At 32.0% G+C, this 12,762-nt stretch overlaps 1 protein-coding gene across 1 annotated transcript; it reads right to left on the bottom strand.

The window, feature by feature from the left end:
* Positions 1 to 6,586: 6,586 nt before the first annotated feature.
* gnu (giant nuclei) lies at positions 6,587 to 7,966 on the bottom strand. The gene is made up of 2 exons (XM_073982561.1): positions 7,744 to 7,966; positions 6,587 to 7,675 (listed from the first exon to the last, which is right to left on the bottom strand). The coding sequence occupies exons 1-2, from the start codon at positions 7,769 to 7,771 to the stop codon at positions 6,765 to 6,767; spliced, it is 939 nt and encodes a 312-aa protein (XP_073838662.1). The 5' UTR covers positions 7,772 to 7,966; the 3' UTR covers positions 6,587 to 6,764.
* Positions 7,967 to 12,762: the final 4,796 nt, after the last annotated feature.

The raw sequence follows: 12,762 nt of genomic DNA, 5'->3' as shown, positions 1-12,762 counted from the left end.
GCCAAGGCGAATTGATTCTCTATACAAATTTTGACGTATTATGTTACGGCAAAAGTTGCTTTGTTGTAGCAATTCGCCGAATCGGCTACCTTCTATATTTGCCTTGGTCTGGCCGTTCATTTTTGTCAGTCATCAGGCAACCACAAAATAGCTTTGTTCCTTTACTTTTTTAATGGTAAGGGTGGTAAAAGAGAAAAGTGTCAAAATTGCTCAAGATTGCACTCTCATGAACATTTTTACCAGAAAAGTAAAGAAACGGAAAAATGGTAGATCGGCAGCAATGTCAAAAAGAAACATAAAAAATCAATTTTCGTCTTTTATTTCACAGTTTTTAGTTTTGTCAGCGTTCGACTTTTTCTTCTGTATTTCGTCCATTTTCTTTTTCATTGTGAAAAAATCGTCAAACAAAAGTCGAAAAATCAGTTCTGCCATTTTTTACCTGCAGAAATTTTGTTGGTAGCCTGTGGTAGAAGAGAAAGCCATTTTCGCTCTCTCTCTCCACTCTCACTCTCTTAAAAATTGCTTCCAGTTTTGCCATTTTTCGGGGTTAAGGAACGCTTTGCAGGTTAAAATGGTAACAAATGGTAAAAATGGTAACCTCAGGTAAGTAAAGGAACACAGCTAATATTTCGTGGTTGGTGTACAGTTATCGATAGCCCTGTTCCTTTACGTTCAAGAATCTTCAAGTTTTACAACTTTTTACTCGAAAAGCGTTCCTTTACTTCAGACACAATACAATTCATATGGGAGCAGTTTTCAACTTTTACTACTTTTGCCGGTTTTACCATTTTCAGAAGTAAAGGAACAGACCAGATAATTGCAAAAAATCGTCATTCAAAACTGACAATGTGTACTGCACTTAACCTAATGTCATGTTCACACGAGCGTTTCAATTACGTTGTTCGCCTGTCGAACGATGTACACGAATTAACCCGTTTCCACGACACCATTCGTAATTAACAGAAACATAAACAAAATTTCCTTCATTTTTGTTTCCTTGTTTTCACGAAAATTTTAACCGAAAACACATAAAATATACATTAAATGAACTGTTGAAGCAATAGACTTTCCTTCAAATGTATCTTCTATATTTAACTACACACATTTAATTCATTTTTTCCACAAATTCTGAATAATTTTGTATTTTAAATATTTTACTAACTATTGCTCTGTTCCAGAACCTGCAAGAAGCTACTAATTTTTACTACGATAACAATTTTTCCTTTATGTTATCGGAAAAAATTGTAAAAAGTAGTAGCTTCTTGCAGTACTGGAACAAACCATATGTATTTACTACATTGTTAATAATAAATAAATAAATATATTTTTATATGTTTCTATTTTCAAAATTAAAGAGAGAGAGAGAGAGAGAGACATTACAAAACAATGTTTGTGTAAACAGACTTTCAGTTATTTGTTTCCTTTTTGTTTCTGATTTTTTACGCGATTTTGAACTAATGGACAAGAAATGTGTGTGGAATTAAGAAGGAAACACAATCATCTTCCTTCTGCATCTATATAAAATGTTTAGTTCATTAATTTTCATTCATATTTTTCCTTTTTTCTAAAAACTTTTGTGTTTTTAACAAGTTTTTCAATTTTGAATTTAGACATGTCATAATAATTTTTTTCGATAAATTCTCTCATTTGTTAGGGATGGGACATGGTTTAATAAGAAAGGTTAGCCAAAGCTTTATGTCAATTTAATTTTTTTCATTGGAGTATGCCTAAAACTTCAAAACAATATAAACAAACTGTGTATGTGTGTGTGATGTTTGAATAATATGCCAAACAATTTTAAAAACAATCGAATTCATTGATTTTTAAAATTGTTTTTAGACCATTTGTATGGAAGAAATCGGTGAGATTTGCATTGAAACAATCAGTTTATCATATTCACAACTCGATTATGTGGAGAAAACTTAACTCTTCATTCATTTTTCGCGTTTTTTATAAAATGCCCAAAAAATGCATTGTAAACAAACCCACTTGTTGCTTTTATTTTGAAGTTTTAGGAATTCAAGAAAAACAAGGGTTCTATAGATTTTTTTCATTTAAATCTACCTCTTTACTTATACCATGGGATGGGACATATTTATTCGTCGTTCAGAGAGTATTTCTAATCGAACAACGTAGAAAAATCGTCGTTCGTTCATAGAATTTTGTGTGGGGAAATAAGTAATTTATTCGTAGTTATGGGTCGAACAACGAATAGAGAACGAACGACGTACCGAGGAAACGGCACATAAAATTCATTGAAATAAATAGAAATTTTCCTGGTTTTCGGTTTTGTGTGTGTGAGAAAGTAAGTCCGTAGTCACGCGGACACTTTTTTCGGAAAAGCAAAATGTATTTATTTTATTTTTATAAAATAAAATCAATTTTTTACTCTCCTTTATAGCCCGTTTCCACGGTACGTCGTTCGTTCTCTATTCGTCGTTCGACCCATAACTACGAATAAATTACTTATTTCCCCGCACAAAATTCTATGAAAGAACGACGATTTTTCTACGTTGTTCGATTAGAAATATTCTCAGAACGACGAATAAGTATGTCCCATCCCTAACAAATGAGAGAATTTTTTCAAAAAAAATAATTATGACATGTCTAAATTCAAAATTGAAAAATTTGTTGAAAACACAAAAATTTTTAGAAAAAAGGAAAAATGTGAATGAAAGTTAATGAACTAAATATTTTATATAGATGCAGAAGGAAGACGGTTGTGTTTCCTTCTTGATTGCACACATATTTCTTGTCCATTAGTTCAAAATCGCGTAAAAAATTAGAAACAAAAAGGAAACAAAAAACTGAAAGTCTGTATACACAAACATTGTTTTGACATGTCTCTCTCTTTAATTTTGAAAATAGAAACATATAAAAATATATTAAAAATACAAAATTATACAGAATTTATGGAAAAATGAATGAAAAGTGTGTAGTTATATATAAAAGATACATTTGAAGGAAAGTCCATTGCAAGGTATATTTATTATAAGGTATATGCATGAATTACAACAACTAACAAATTTACAAAAACAACATTGTTGTTATTGGAAACTAATTGTCAAAGAAAATATTGAATAATAGGGTCGTTCCAAAATATTTTTCAGGAAAAACATAAAAGCATTTTGAAAATCCTCTAGAATAGAACAAATTTGAAGTAAAATGTAAATATAAAGCATTCATAACTCTCGTAGGTCATTTTTATTACACGTTTAGGATGAAAAGCAGTATTTTATGGAAGCAGATTTTGAAGTTTCAAATTTCATGAGTAGACCCTATTACATTTTGAAAACTAAATTTACAAAAAAAGTAAGAATACAGCTGATTGTCACTTCTACCTTATATGAATATGCCTTGGTCCATTGCTTTCCTGTTCATTTAATGTATATTTTAGGTATATTCATTCGGTTCAAATTTTCGTGAAAACAAGGAAACAAAAATGAAGGAAATTTTGTTTATGTTTCTGTTAATTACGAATGGTGTCGTGGAAACGGGTTAATTCGTTTTCGTCGTTCAACAGACGTAATTGAAACGCTCGTGTGAACATGACATTACATTTCTGTGAACTACTTGTGCAAAATGTCATGAGAAGCATTGACATTTCTAATGTTGGGAATATCGATGGTTTGCCAGCTCTAGTACACACGATCAGTTTTGACTGACAGCTTTGTTGTTGCTTGTTAAGTACAGTACACATTATGTGTGTTCGTTTACTCAAAATTTTTACAAATTGTTACTGGATGTTGTTCGTTTACTCTACAGTACAATGCAAAAGACCTTAGCAGATTACAAGAAGTTACTGAACTTGTAGAAATTGTTGAGTAAACGAACACACCTATTGTCAGTTTTGAATGACGATTTTTTGCAATTATCGATAACTGTCCAACCGTCCAGCAACTAGAGTTGTATAGTTCATGAACGAACTAGTTCAATTGAACGATTCATTGAAAAGAGCGAATGAACTAGATCAGTCGATATAGTTCATTATAGTTCAATAGCTCACTGAGCGCCGACCCAAAAGATCCACAAAGAACGATCAACGAACGAACGATTCACAATCTAGTTCAGCATGTCATTCACATAAAGTGACGCCGTCCTCTGTGCTAAGTGACGCCTTCGTAATGTAATAAGTTTTTTTTTTTTTTTTTTTTTTTTTTTTAAGAAAAAGAGTTTTTTGAGCTTGAGGTCATACAGGTTCTTTATTTTTTATCCAATATTTCGCAATTTTTAAATTGCATCATTTCATCATTTACCATTGCAATATTTACCGCCGACAATCGTAGTGAAACTACGTTAGTTTGTAAGAAATATTTGACAAATTTTAGTTTTACGTATAATATTTGCCCTGATGATGCAATTTAAAAATTGCGAAATATTGGATAAAAAATAAAGAACCTGTATGACCTCAAGCTCAAAAAACTCTTTTTCTTAAATTAAATTCAAAAGGTCGAATAAAACCAAAAATTAAACAAGTAATAAGTTTTGTTTATGTTTTGGATCAATGTGAAGAGTCATCCCCCATTGTAATAAAAATAAATTTTAAGAGCATTTTAAACACATCGTATCCCAATATATCGAATCCATTACCTATTCAATGTGCCTTGTTTTGGATAGAAAAAAAGGAAAAAATAAAAAGAAGCATACATACAGTGATAATTTCTACAAACACACAACGTAAGATTTTTTTTGCCAGCCACTTAAATTAAATCGCAATTATGTACATTTTTTTCGAAGGATGTTTTTTTCTAAACTTAATCTTTCTTTATGAATGGAATAAAATATCTAAATGTAATATTTTTGTAGTTTAATTATACTATTCTAATGTTTGTTCCTATTTGATGTATGTATGTGTTTTCATCAAGAGAACGATTAAGAGCTCGTGAACGATTCTGATCCGAATGATTGAACTGGATAGTGAACTATGAACTAGATTACTGAACTAGTTCAGTTAAAAGAGCTGAGCTATTGAACTAGATCTTTCAAATGAACTAGATTGTACAACTCTACCAGCAACCACAAAATATTTTGTGGTTGCATGATGACTGACAAAAATGAACGGCCACACTGGCAATCAACCAATTATTTGGGCAAAAATGACAGTCAAAACTAATCGTATGTACCCCAGTTTATATTACACTACAGTATAATCTCGATAATCCGGACACCGAGCAGTTACGATAAACACACAATTTTGTACTTAAATTATAAATAATGGAAAAGTTGATCAATATAAACATTTTATTTTACATAAACGAAGCCGTATATAAATAAGAATTTAAAAAAAATATACTGTATGTTATGATTTTGACTACTTTTAGTCTGAGAACAGATTTAAATGCACCTACCCCAAAGACATCATCTGAATCATTTATTTCTACTGACAATAAGGTGTAAATCTTCCTTTTGAAATAAATGTAACGTTATTTGCAGGAAAAATTCAACACCGTGTAACCGGGGTATAATGGTAAGGTCTTGGACAATTTTTGCCCGGGTTCAATTTCCAGGTGAGAAAACATCACATATTCAACGGTGACAAAAATACTAATATGAATCAGGGTCCACTCATTAACATGAGAGAAGTATCCCTTGTCCCTTCGGGGTGTTTTTGGGAACATACCCAAAATTTCGAATGACTTTAAACGACAAGATTTGATACCCAGAAGTTAAAAAAAAAACATTATTGGACAAAATTTCTTGTTTTCAGTTGTCTGCATGCCTACGTCACACAGGCAAGTTTTGGGTTTTTACAATCAATACAAGAACTCAACTGTCATGTCATGTGTAAACGCAGGGTTATATCTAGTGGACTAGTTCAGTACCATAGTTTCTTTTGCGATGCTTGATGCTTGTTGAAAAATATTTTTTTTTTAAAAAACCGATGTTTGTTGAAAACATTTTTTAAAAAATTCACGATTATTGTTGTGACGTTTGTTGAAAAATATGCTTTAAAAAAACCACGTTTATTGTTGTGATTCTTGTTGAAAAATATTCTTTAAAAAACCTCGTTTATTGTTGTGATGTTCGTTGAAAAATATTCTTCAAAAAACCGACGTTTATTGTGGTGATGTTTGTTGAAACATATTCTTTAAAAAACCCACGTTTATTTTGCTGATGTTTGTTGAAAAATATTCTTTAAAAAATACACGTTTATTTTGTTGATGTTTGTTGAAAAATATTCTTTAAAAAATCCACGTTATTGGTCTCAAGATGATCGAAATATATTCTTTAAAAAATCTACGTTATTGGTCTCAAGATGACCGAAAAATATTCTTTAAAAAATCCACGTTATTGGTCTCAAGATGATCGAAAATTATTCTTTACAAAAATCCACGTTTATTTGTCTCAAGATGATCGAAAAATATTCTTTAAAAAAATCCACGTTTATTGGTCTCAAGATGAATGAAACATATTCGTTAAAAAATCCACGTTTATTGGTCTGATCTTTGTTGAAAAATCTTAAAAACGTTTATGTTTACGTTTTCAATCCACGCTTATTTGTCGGTATGGTCATTATTAAAAGCATTTTCTTTGAGAAATCCCCATTTAGAACTGTGATGCATTTATCCAAAATATTGAAAAAGAATTTTTTATAAATAATACTGTTACATTTATTAAAAACTACAATCACAATAAATTAATTGATAAAAAAGCTAAACAAACATTAAAAGTTTTGTGTAATAAAAATAAAAGTTAAACAAGTAAAATAACTTATGTTTAAACAATAAAAACACATAGCTTAACACATAAATCACTGAAGTTTCTTAATAATACTGGCGGGCATAACATACCTCAGCCATAATGAGATCACAATGATTGGTATTTTTTATGCCCATTTGCTGGAGATCGGGCGCCGTTAACATCTTAAAGGCAAACAAATCAATTTCTTCCCTCTGAAAGATGCAATTATATATCGAAAGACCAATTTGGTGGAGAATTTTGGATATATGTGGACAAAGGGGTTTTATGGCCACCGGCGAGGCTTGACGAAAATGTAATTTTTGTTGTGAAGGTGCCATTGTCATTCGATGGTGCTGGCGTTGTTGTTGCTGCTGCTGTTGTGGTTGCAGGAATGTTGCTGCTTTATTTTGTAATATTTTCAACTTTTGATGATGTTCGTTTTGTTGTCGTAATGCCAATTTTGGCGTTAAAATTGACATAACATTATGATTCCTCTGCTTGAGGGGAGTACGAACATTTGTGGGTGTTGCAACATATTCCTGGGGTAGCGTATTCTTTTGATCAGCACTCACAATTGTAATAATCGGGCGTTTCTGAAATGAATGCGGCAGTTGGGAAGTCGGAGGTACCTTTTGTTGTTTTTGGCTATGTAATTCTGAATGTTGTTGTTTTTGTTGACAGCAATGGGCGGTCGCCGCCGTTTTTGGTGGATCTTTAAGATGGATACGTTTAAGCGGAACGACGTTTTGTTTCTCTTCCTGCTTTTCGAATATATCACGAATTTTTCGAAAGTGCTCAGAATATCTTGGTCGTGGCCTCAACGGACTATCAGTTCTCGGTTTAATTTGAGCTGTTGGTGGTTGCTGTTGTTCCATCCGATGTTTCTCCCGAATACTCTCAATATACTCATCTAAAGATCCATCACCTCCGAAATTAAAATCAAATGTTGTATTTTCGCTAAGCGGTGTTAATGGACTAAGCGGTGAATTTGGCACTGAAAGAATACAAATTTAAGGTTATGTTTGGCATCAAGAGGAACTTGGAGGAAAAAACAAGACTTACTTGATTGCAAATAGGCATATCGCTCCATTATGAGTTTAAATAAAATAAATTAAAATAATAAAATTGCACACTTAAAGTAAAATGTAAATAAATAGACAACAGACAGAGACAATTAACAATAAAAATTCAGAGATAAAAACACTAATGGTAAAAAACACAACTTAAAAAAAACTAATCCGCCAGAAAGAGGACCGTTATTTAGTAATGTTTTATTGAGTACTTTGTTGATACAATCCTGTGTTGAGTTTGTAGTTGCAATTAAACTATGTTTACACCAGGCAATTTTTCTGGCTGGCGTATGAAGCTACTTGGTAACGCATCAAATTAGGTCATTTAAGGAAAAGAAAAATTAGGAGCCCGTTTAGACTATACCCTTATACGATGATTAAGGGCATTATCTCGATTTAAATGCTTAATCCACCCAAATCCACCCTGATTTACCATACAATCTTAAATCAACTCAAAACTTGGATTTATTTTAAATCAAATGTTAAATCGAAATATTTTGATATACAACACTGCTTTTTGCTCCTAAAAATGCAACTATTGCAGTCTGTACCAAAATTGGCAACTATGTTCATGTGTCGTTTATTTACTAGGATTATGACTTTTTGACCTTTTTTCTCAAAAATGATTTCCTGTAGCGAGAGTGAATGAACTTTTGCCTATTAAAAATTTACACCAACATTTTTTTCCTGTTGCACGAAAAGTGACATTTTGCCTATTAATGACTAAAATAATTTTTATTCCATTTAAATATTGAAAAAGGTCCCGCACAAAGCACTTTCAATTCATGTGATACATGGAATAAAGCTATATGATATAAAATGATATATATGTATGTAATAATATGACGATAAAACAGGTGAGAAACAAAAGCTTGTGTCATTCAAGATATGTCGTGTGGCTTTAACAATTGTTTTGAGTTATTTATGTGCTTAAAGTGACTCCAAAATTTTTCCAAAAAGCTCATCTATGAAAACGTTAAAAGCCTTTTGTGCGTGAGCTTTTTTCTATTGAATCACCTTGTAATTAAGATTTTATCTAATCTTTTGCAAAAGCTCATCAAAATATGACACACGGAAATGTGAGGTTGTAAAAAAGTCATAACCCTATTATATACATTTTTCAAATAACTGTAACCACAAACACACAAAAACAAACAGAAGCAGAAAAATAGAAAAAATATTAAATAAAAATAAAATGTATGTAGCATGGCACAATTAACCAGGTAGTGGCGTCGTAAAATTTTGAATATGTTATGTCAAAACTTTCTTTATGTTGTTGGGGAAATTACAACAAAAATAATTTTTTTATAAAGGGATTTGACTTTTCATATTCGATCAGCTGGTGTGATACCACTACCTGGTAGTTCTGCCATGGTATGTAGCTTTAATTTAATACAAATTGTAAACAACATATTTAATAGCAATTTGTCAGATTATTTTTTGCAGTATTCCATTCCATTTTTAATTTTCAAGCAATTCTTTTTGCAAATTCGCGTATGTATACGTAAACAAAGATCAGCTGACTGGCATCTTATATCATTTTAGACTAGTCTAAACAACTAGGATTTGAAAGTTGGATTTAGAAATCGAGTCGATTTATAGGTCATTTGAAGGAAAAAAAATAACCCTTGTTTTAGTTCAAGTGCAAGTTTTGCTAGTATTCGGAGCACAGATATGATTGTCTAGCACAAAATCGGAAAAATAATACTACCGAGCAAAAAAAAAAAAAAAAAAAAAAAATGAATAATATGCCAAACAATTTTAAAAACAATCGAATTCAATAATTGTAAATTTGTTTTTAGAACATTTGTATAGAAGAAATTCGTCAGCTTTGCATTGAAACAAACATTTTATTTATATACACAACTCGATTATGTGGAGAAACCTTGACACTTCATTCATTTTTCGCGTTTTTTTATAAAATGCTCAAAAATGATATTGTAAACAAACCCACTTGTTGCTTTTGTGTTTACTAATTTTGCCGTTTTACTGCTAAACCTAAATATCGACGGGACGTACACAAATATTTTACCAATCTACCAAAAAACGATCTCTGAGCGTCCGTATTACCCAGATACGTTGAGTCGCAAATTACATTTAAAACACAAAATCCGCGACCGAAACTTACTTAAATGTTTTCATTCGTAAAACAAATAATTTTCCTTTGCAATGAATTGAATTTCATGGTTTGTTAAGTACAGTACACATTGTCAGTTTTAAATGACGATGTTTTGCAATTATCGATAACTGTCCAACCGTCCAGCAACCACAAAATATTTTGTGGTTGCATGATGAATGACAAAAATGAACGGCCACACTAGAAAGCAACAACAAAGCTGTCATTCAAAACTAACAATGTGTACCCAGCTTTATGTCCAATTTACATTAGCAACTTTTTCGTCATTTATAGTGCGGTTACACTACAGTTTTTTGCCGGGTTAACCCACTTTATGCGGATTTATTGCTTAATCTGGTCAAATCTGACCAGATTTGTCATACAAAAATTAAATCCTCTCACGACTGGGTTTATTTTAAATCCGGCACAAATCCACCAAAAATACAGTCTTGTATTCGGTATTTGTGCAAAAAAACTCAACTCTACTCAAAAAGTACCAAAAGTTGCAACTGTTTTTGCAACAGAGCTAGTCGTGTTTTACACGTTTACGATTGGTCGCATGAGATTTTTTGGAGTTAATAAATCTAAAGTTATTTGAAAATCATAAAATTATTTAATTTTTTTACATTAGACACTTTTTTAACAAAATACCATGATACAAAAATGTATCCCTGGGTGTAAAATATACCAATATGAGCAAAGAGGGGACGATATCTCATACGAGAAATTGTAAAAGTGTAAAACACGACTTTATTAGTTATTTTGTATGTATACGTAAACAAACATCAGCTGACAGTTTATATCCTCGAAAAGCTAAGTGTAACCAGCAAAGATTAACCCACTGGATCTATTAAACCCGGTGGGTTAACCTTCAATAGTGTAACCGGGGTATTAGAGCTGTTTCGTCATTTATTTGCTAATGTCCAATTTACATTAGCAACTTTTTCGTCATTTAGAGCTGTTTCGTCATTTATTTGCTAAAACAGGCAACATTTTGCGTCATTTACCATACAAAAATAAATGACGATAGCTACGTCATTTATTCTAAACAACGCACGAAAACACCATACTTTTATACGCAACCCTGCTTTTTCGTCATAAACTACCAAAAAATGCAACTGTTTTATGATATCTTTGTTTGTCCCGGTCCACACTAGCGTGAATTTTATTAAAAAATTTCATGAAATTAGGTGTTCTTAAATCGAATTCCCCACTACAGCAATTTTATGATTTTACTCTACTATGGACGTCGATCTAGAGACGCATATGGCCTGTTCCCGTACTTTATAAAGTTGTAAACGTCGTAAAAGTTGTAAAAGTCGTAAACGATTTTCATATAAATTTTGTGTACGGGAACGCAAAATGTGTAAAAGTGGTAAAAATTGTAAAAACTTTTTAGTTCTGGAACACAGTTATAATTTCATATCAAAATTTCAGTGAAATTACTGTAGTGTGGCCCGGGACTTTGTTGTGTGTGTTGTAGAAAAGCAAAAATACTCAAACGATGACAAAAGTGTAAATATATTTACACTTTTGTCATCGTTTGAGTATTTTTGTTTTTCTACAAACACACACAAACAAACAAAGACATCATAAAACAGTTATATTTTTTGGCAGTTTATGACGAAAACGCAGGGTTGCATATAATAGTATGGTGTTTTCGTGCGATGTTTAGGATAAATAGGTCTGTACGATAACTTCGAAAGTGAAAAGTACTTGCAAGTACTCGGGAAATTCTCAGTAACGTTTCTCCACCAATTTTACTCTCTAGAAGCTAAAAATTTGCAGATTGTTATCGAACAGCAATTTGCAAAAACTTGCAAGAAGTCAGGTGATTTGAAGAAGATGTTGGCGGAAAAGATTGAATAAATTAACCCTTTCGGTGATTCTATGCCATATGGCATAACCAGTTTTTGAAGCCCGTTTTAAGGCAAAATACTTATGGGCACTCTTTTTTTTAATAATTTTGTATTTTTCCCTGAAGTGTTATCTAAAAATAATTCGACAAACATTTTTGATTGGTGGACCCTATACATTGTTATGTCTGAAAGAGCAAGCGCTCCTCGTTCGATTTAAAATTTACATGAAAATACCATCTTTTATTAACAAAAATATTTTTTTTTGTTAACTTTTTGTATTTAATTTAGTAGATAATCATTGCCTTAATAATTAAAACGAAAAAAAGATTCGAAATATAGTTCAATGGAGCTGCCAGATTTTTTATATTTCATACTATGCCATATGGCATAGATTTTTCCCAACGGAAATGTTTCACTTTGTTTGACTCCCAGATCTTATATTGTAAAACCCCTAGATCTTCTATAAGAAGACCTCCAGATCTTGTATAAGTAGACCTCCAGGTCTTCTATACTAAGACTTCCAGGTCTTCTATAAGGAAACCTCCAGATCCACCATAGGAAAACCTCCAGATGATGAATAACAATTCTTGCAGATTTTCTAAAATAACTCCTCCAGATATTATATAAGATGGCCCCCACGTCTTCTACAAGCTGACCTCCAGCCCTTCTATAGGATGACATTCAGGTGTTCTATAAGAAGTCCTTCAGATCTGCGATATGAAGACATTCAGGTCTTCTATAAGAAGTCCTCCAGTTTTTCTATAAGAAGGCCTCACATCTTCCATAAGAAGACCCTAGGTTTTCTATAAGAAGATCCTAGCTTTTCTATTAGAAGACCCTGGGTCTTCTATAAGAGGCTTTAAATGTTCTAACGTCCTTCTCTTCTACGAGAAGACGTCTTGCTCTTCTATGAGCAGACCTCCTGCTCTTGTATAAGAAGACCACCTTCTCTTCTATAAGAATACCTCCCGCCTTCTATATGCAAACGTCCTGCACTTCTATGAAAAGACGTCCTGCTCTTCTATGAGCAGACCTC

This window comes from Musca autumnalis, unplaced genomic scaffold, assembly GCF_047663935.1.
Source record: "Musca autumnalis isolate F117 unplaced genomic scaffold, ASM4766393v1 scaffold_4, whole genome shotgun sequence".
Classification (NCBI taxonomy): Eukaryota; Metazoa; Arthropoda; class Insecta; order Diptera; family Muscidae; genus Musca; species Musca autumnalis.
Note: the sequence above shows the minus strand (reverse complement) of the source record. Positions and strands in the feature narration are given on the sequence as shown.

Excerpts from the sequence above, each read along its gene's own strand:
- gnu (XM_073982561.1), bottom strand. The coding sequence starts at position 7,771 with ATGGAGCGATATGCCTATTTGCAATCAA. Across the intron at positions 7,676-7,743 it reads ATATGCCTATTTGCAATCAA|TGCCAAATTCACCGCTTAGT; the intron begins GTAAGTCTTGTT and ends GTATTCTTTCAG.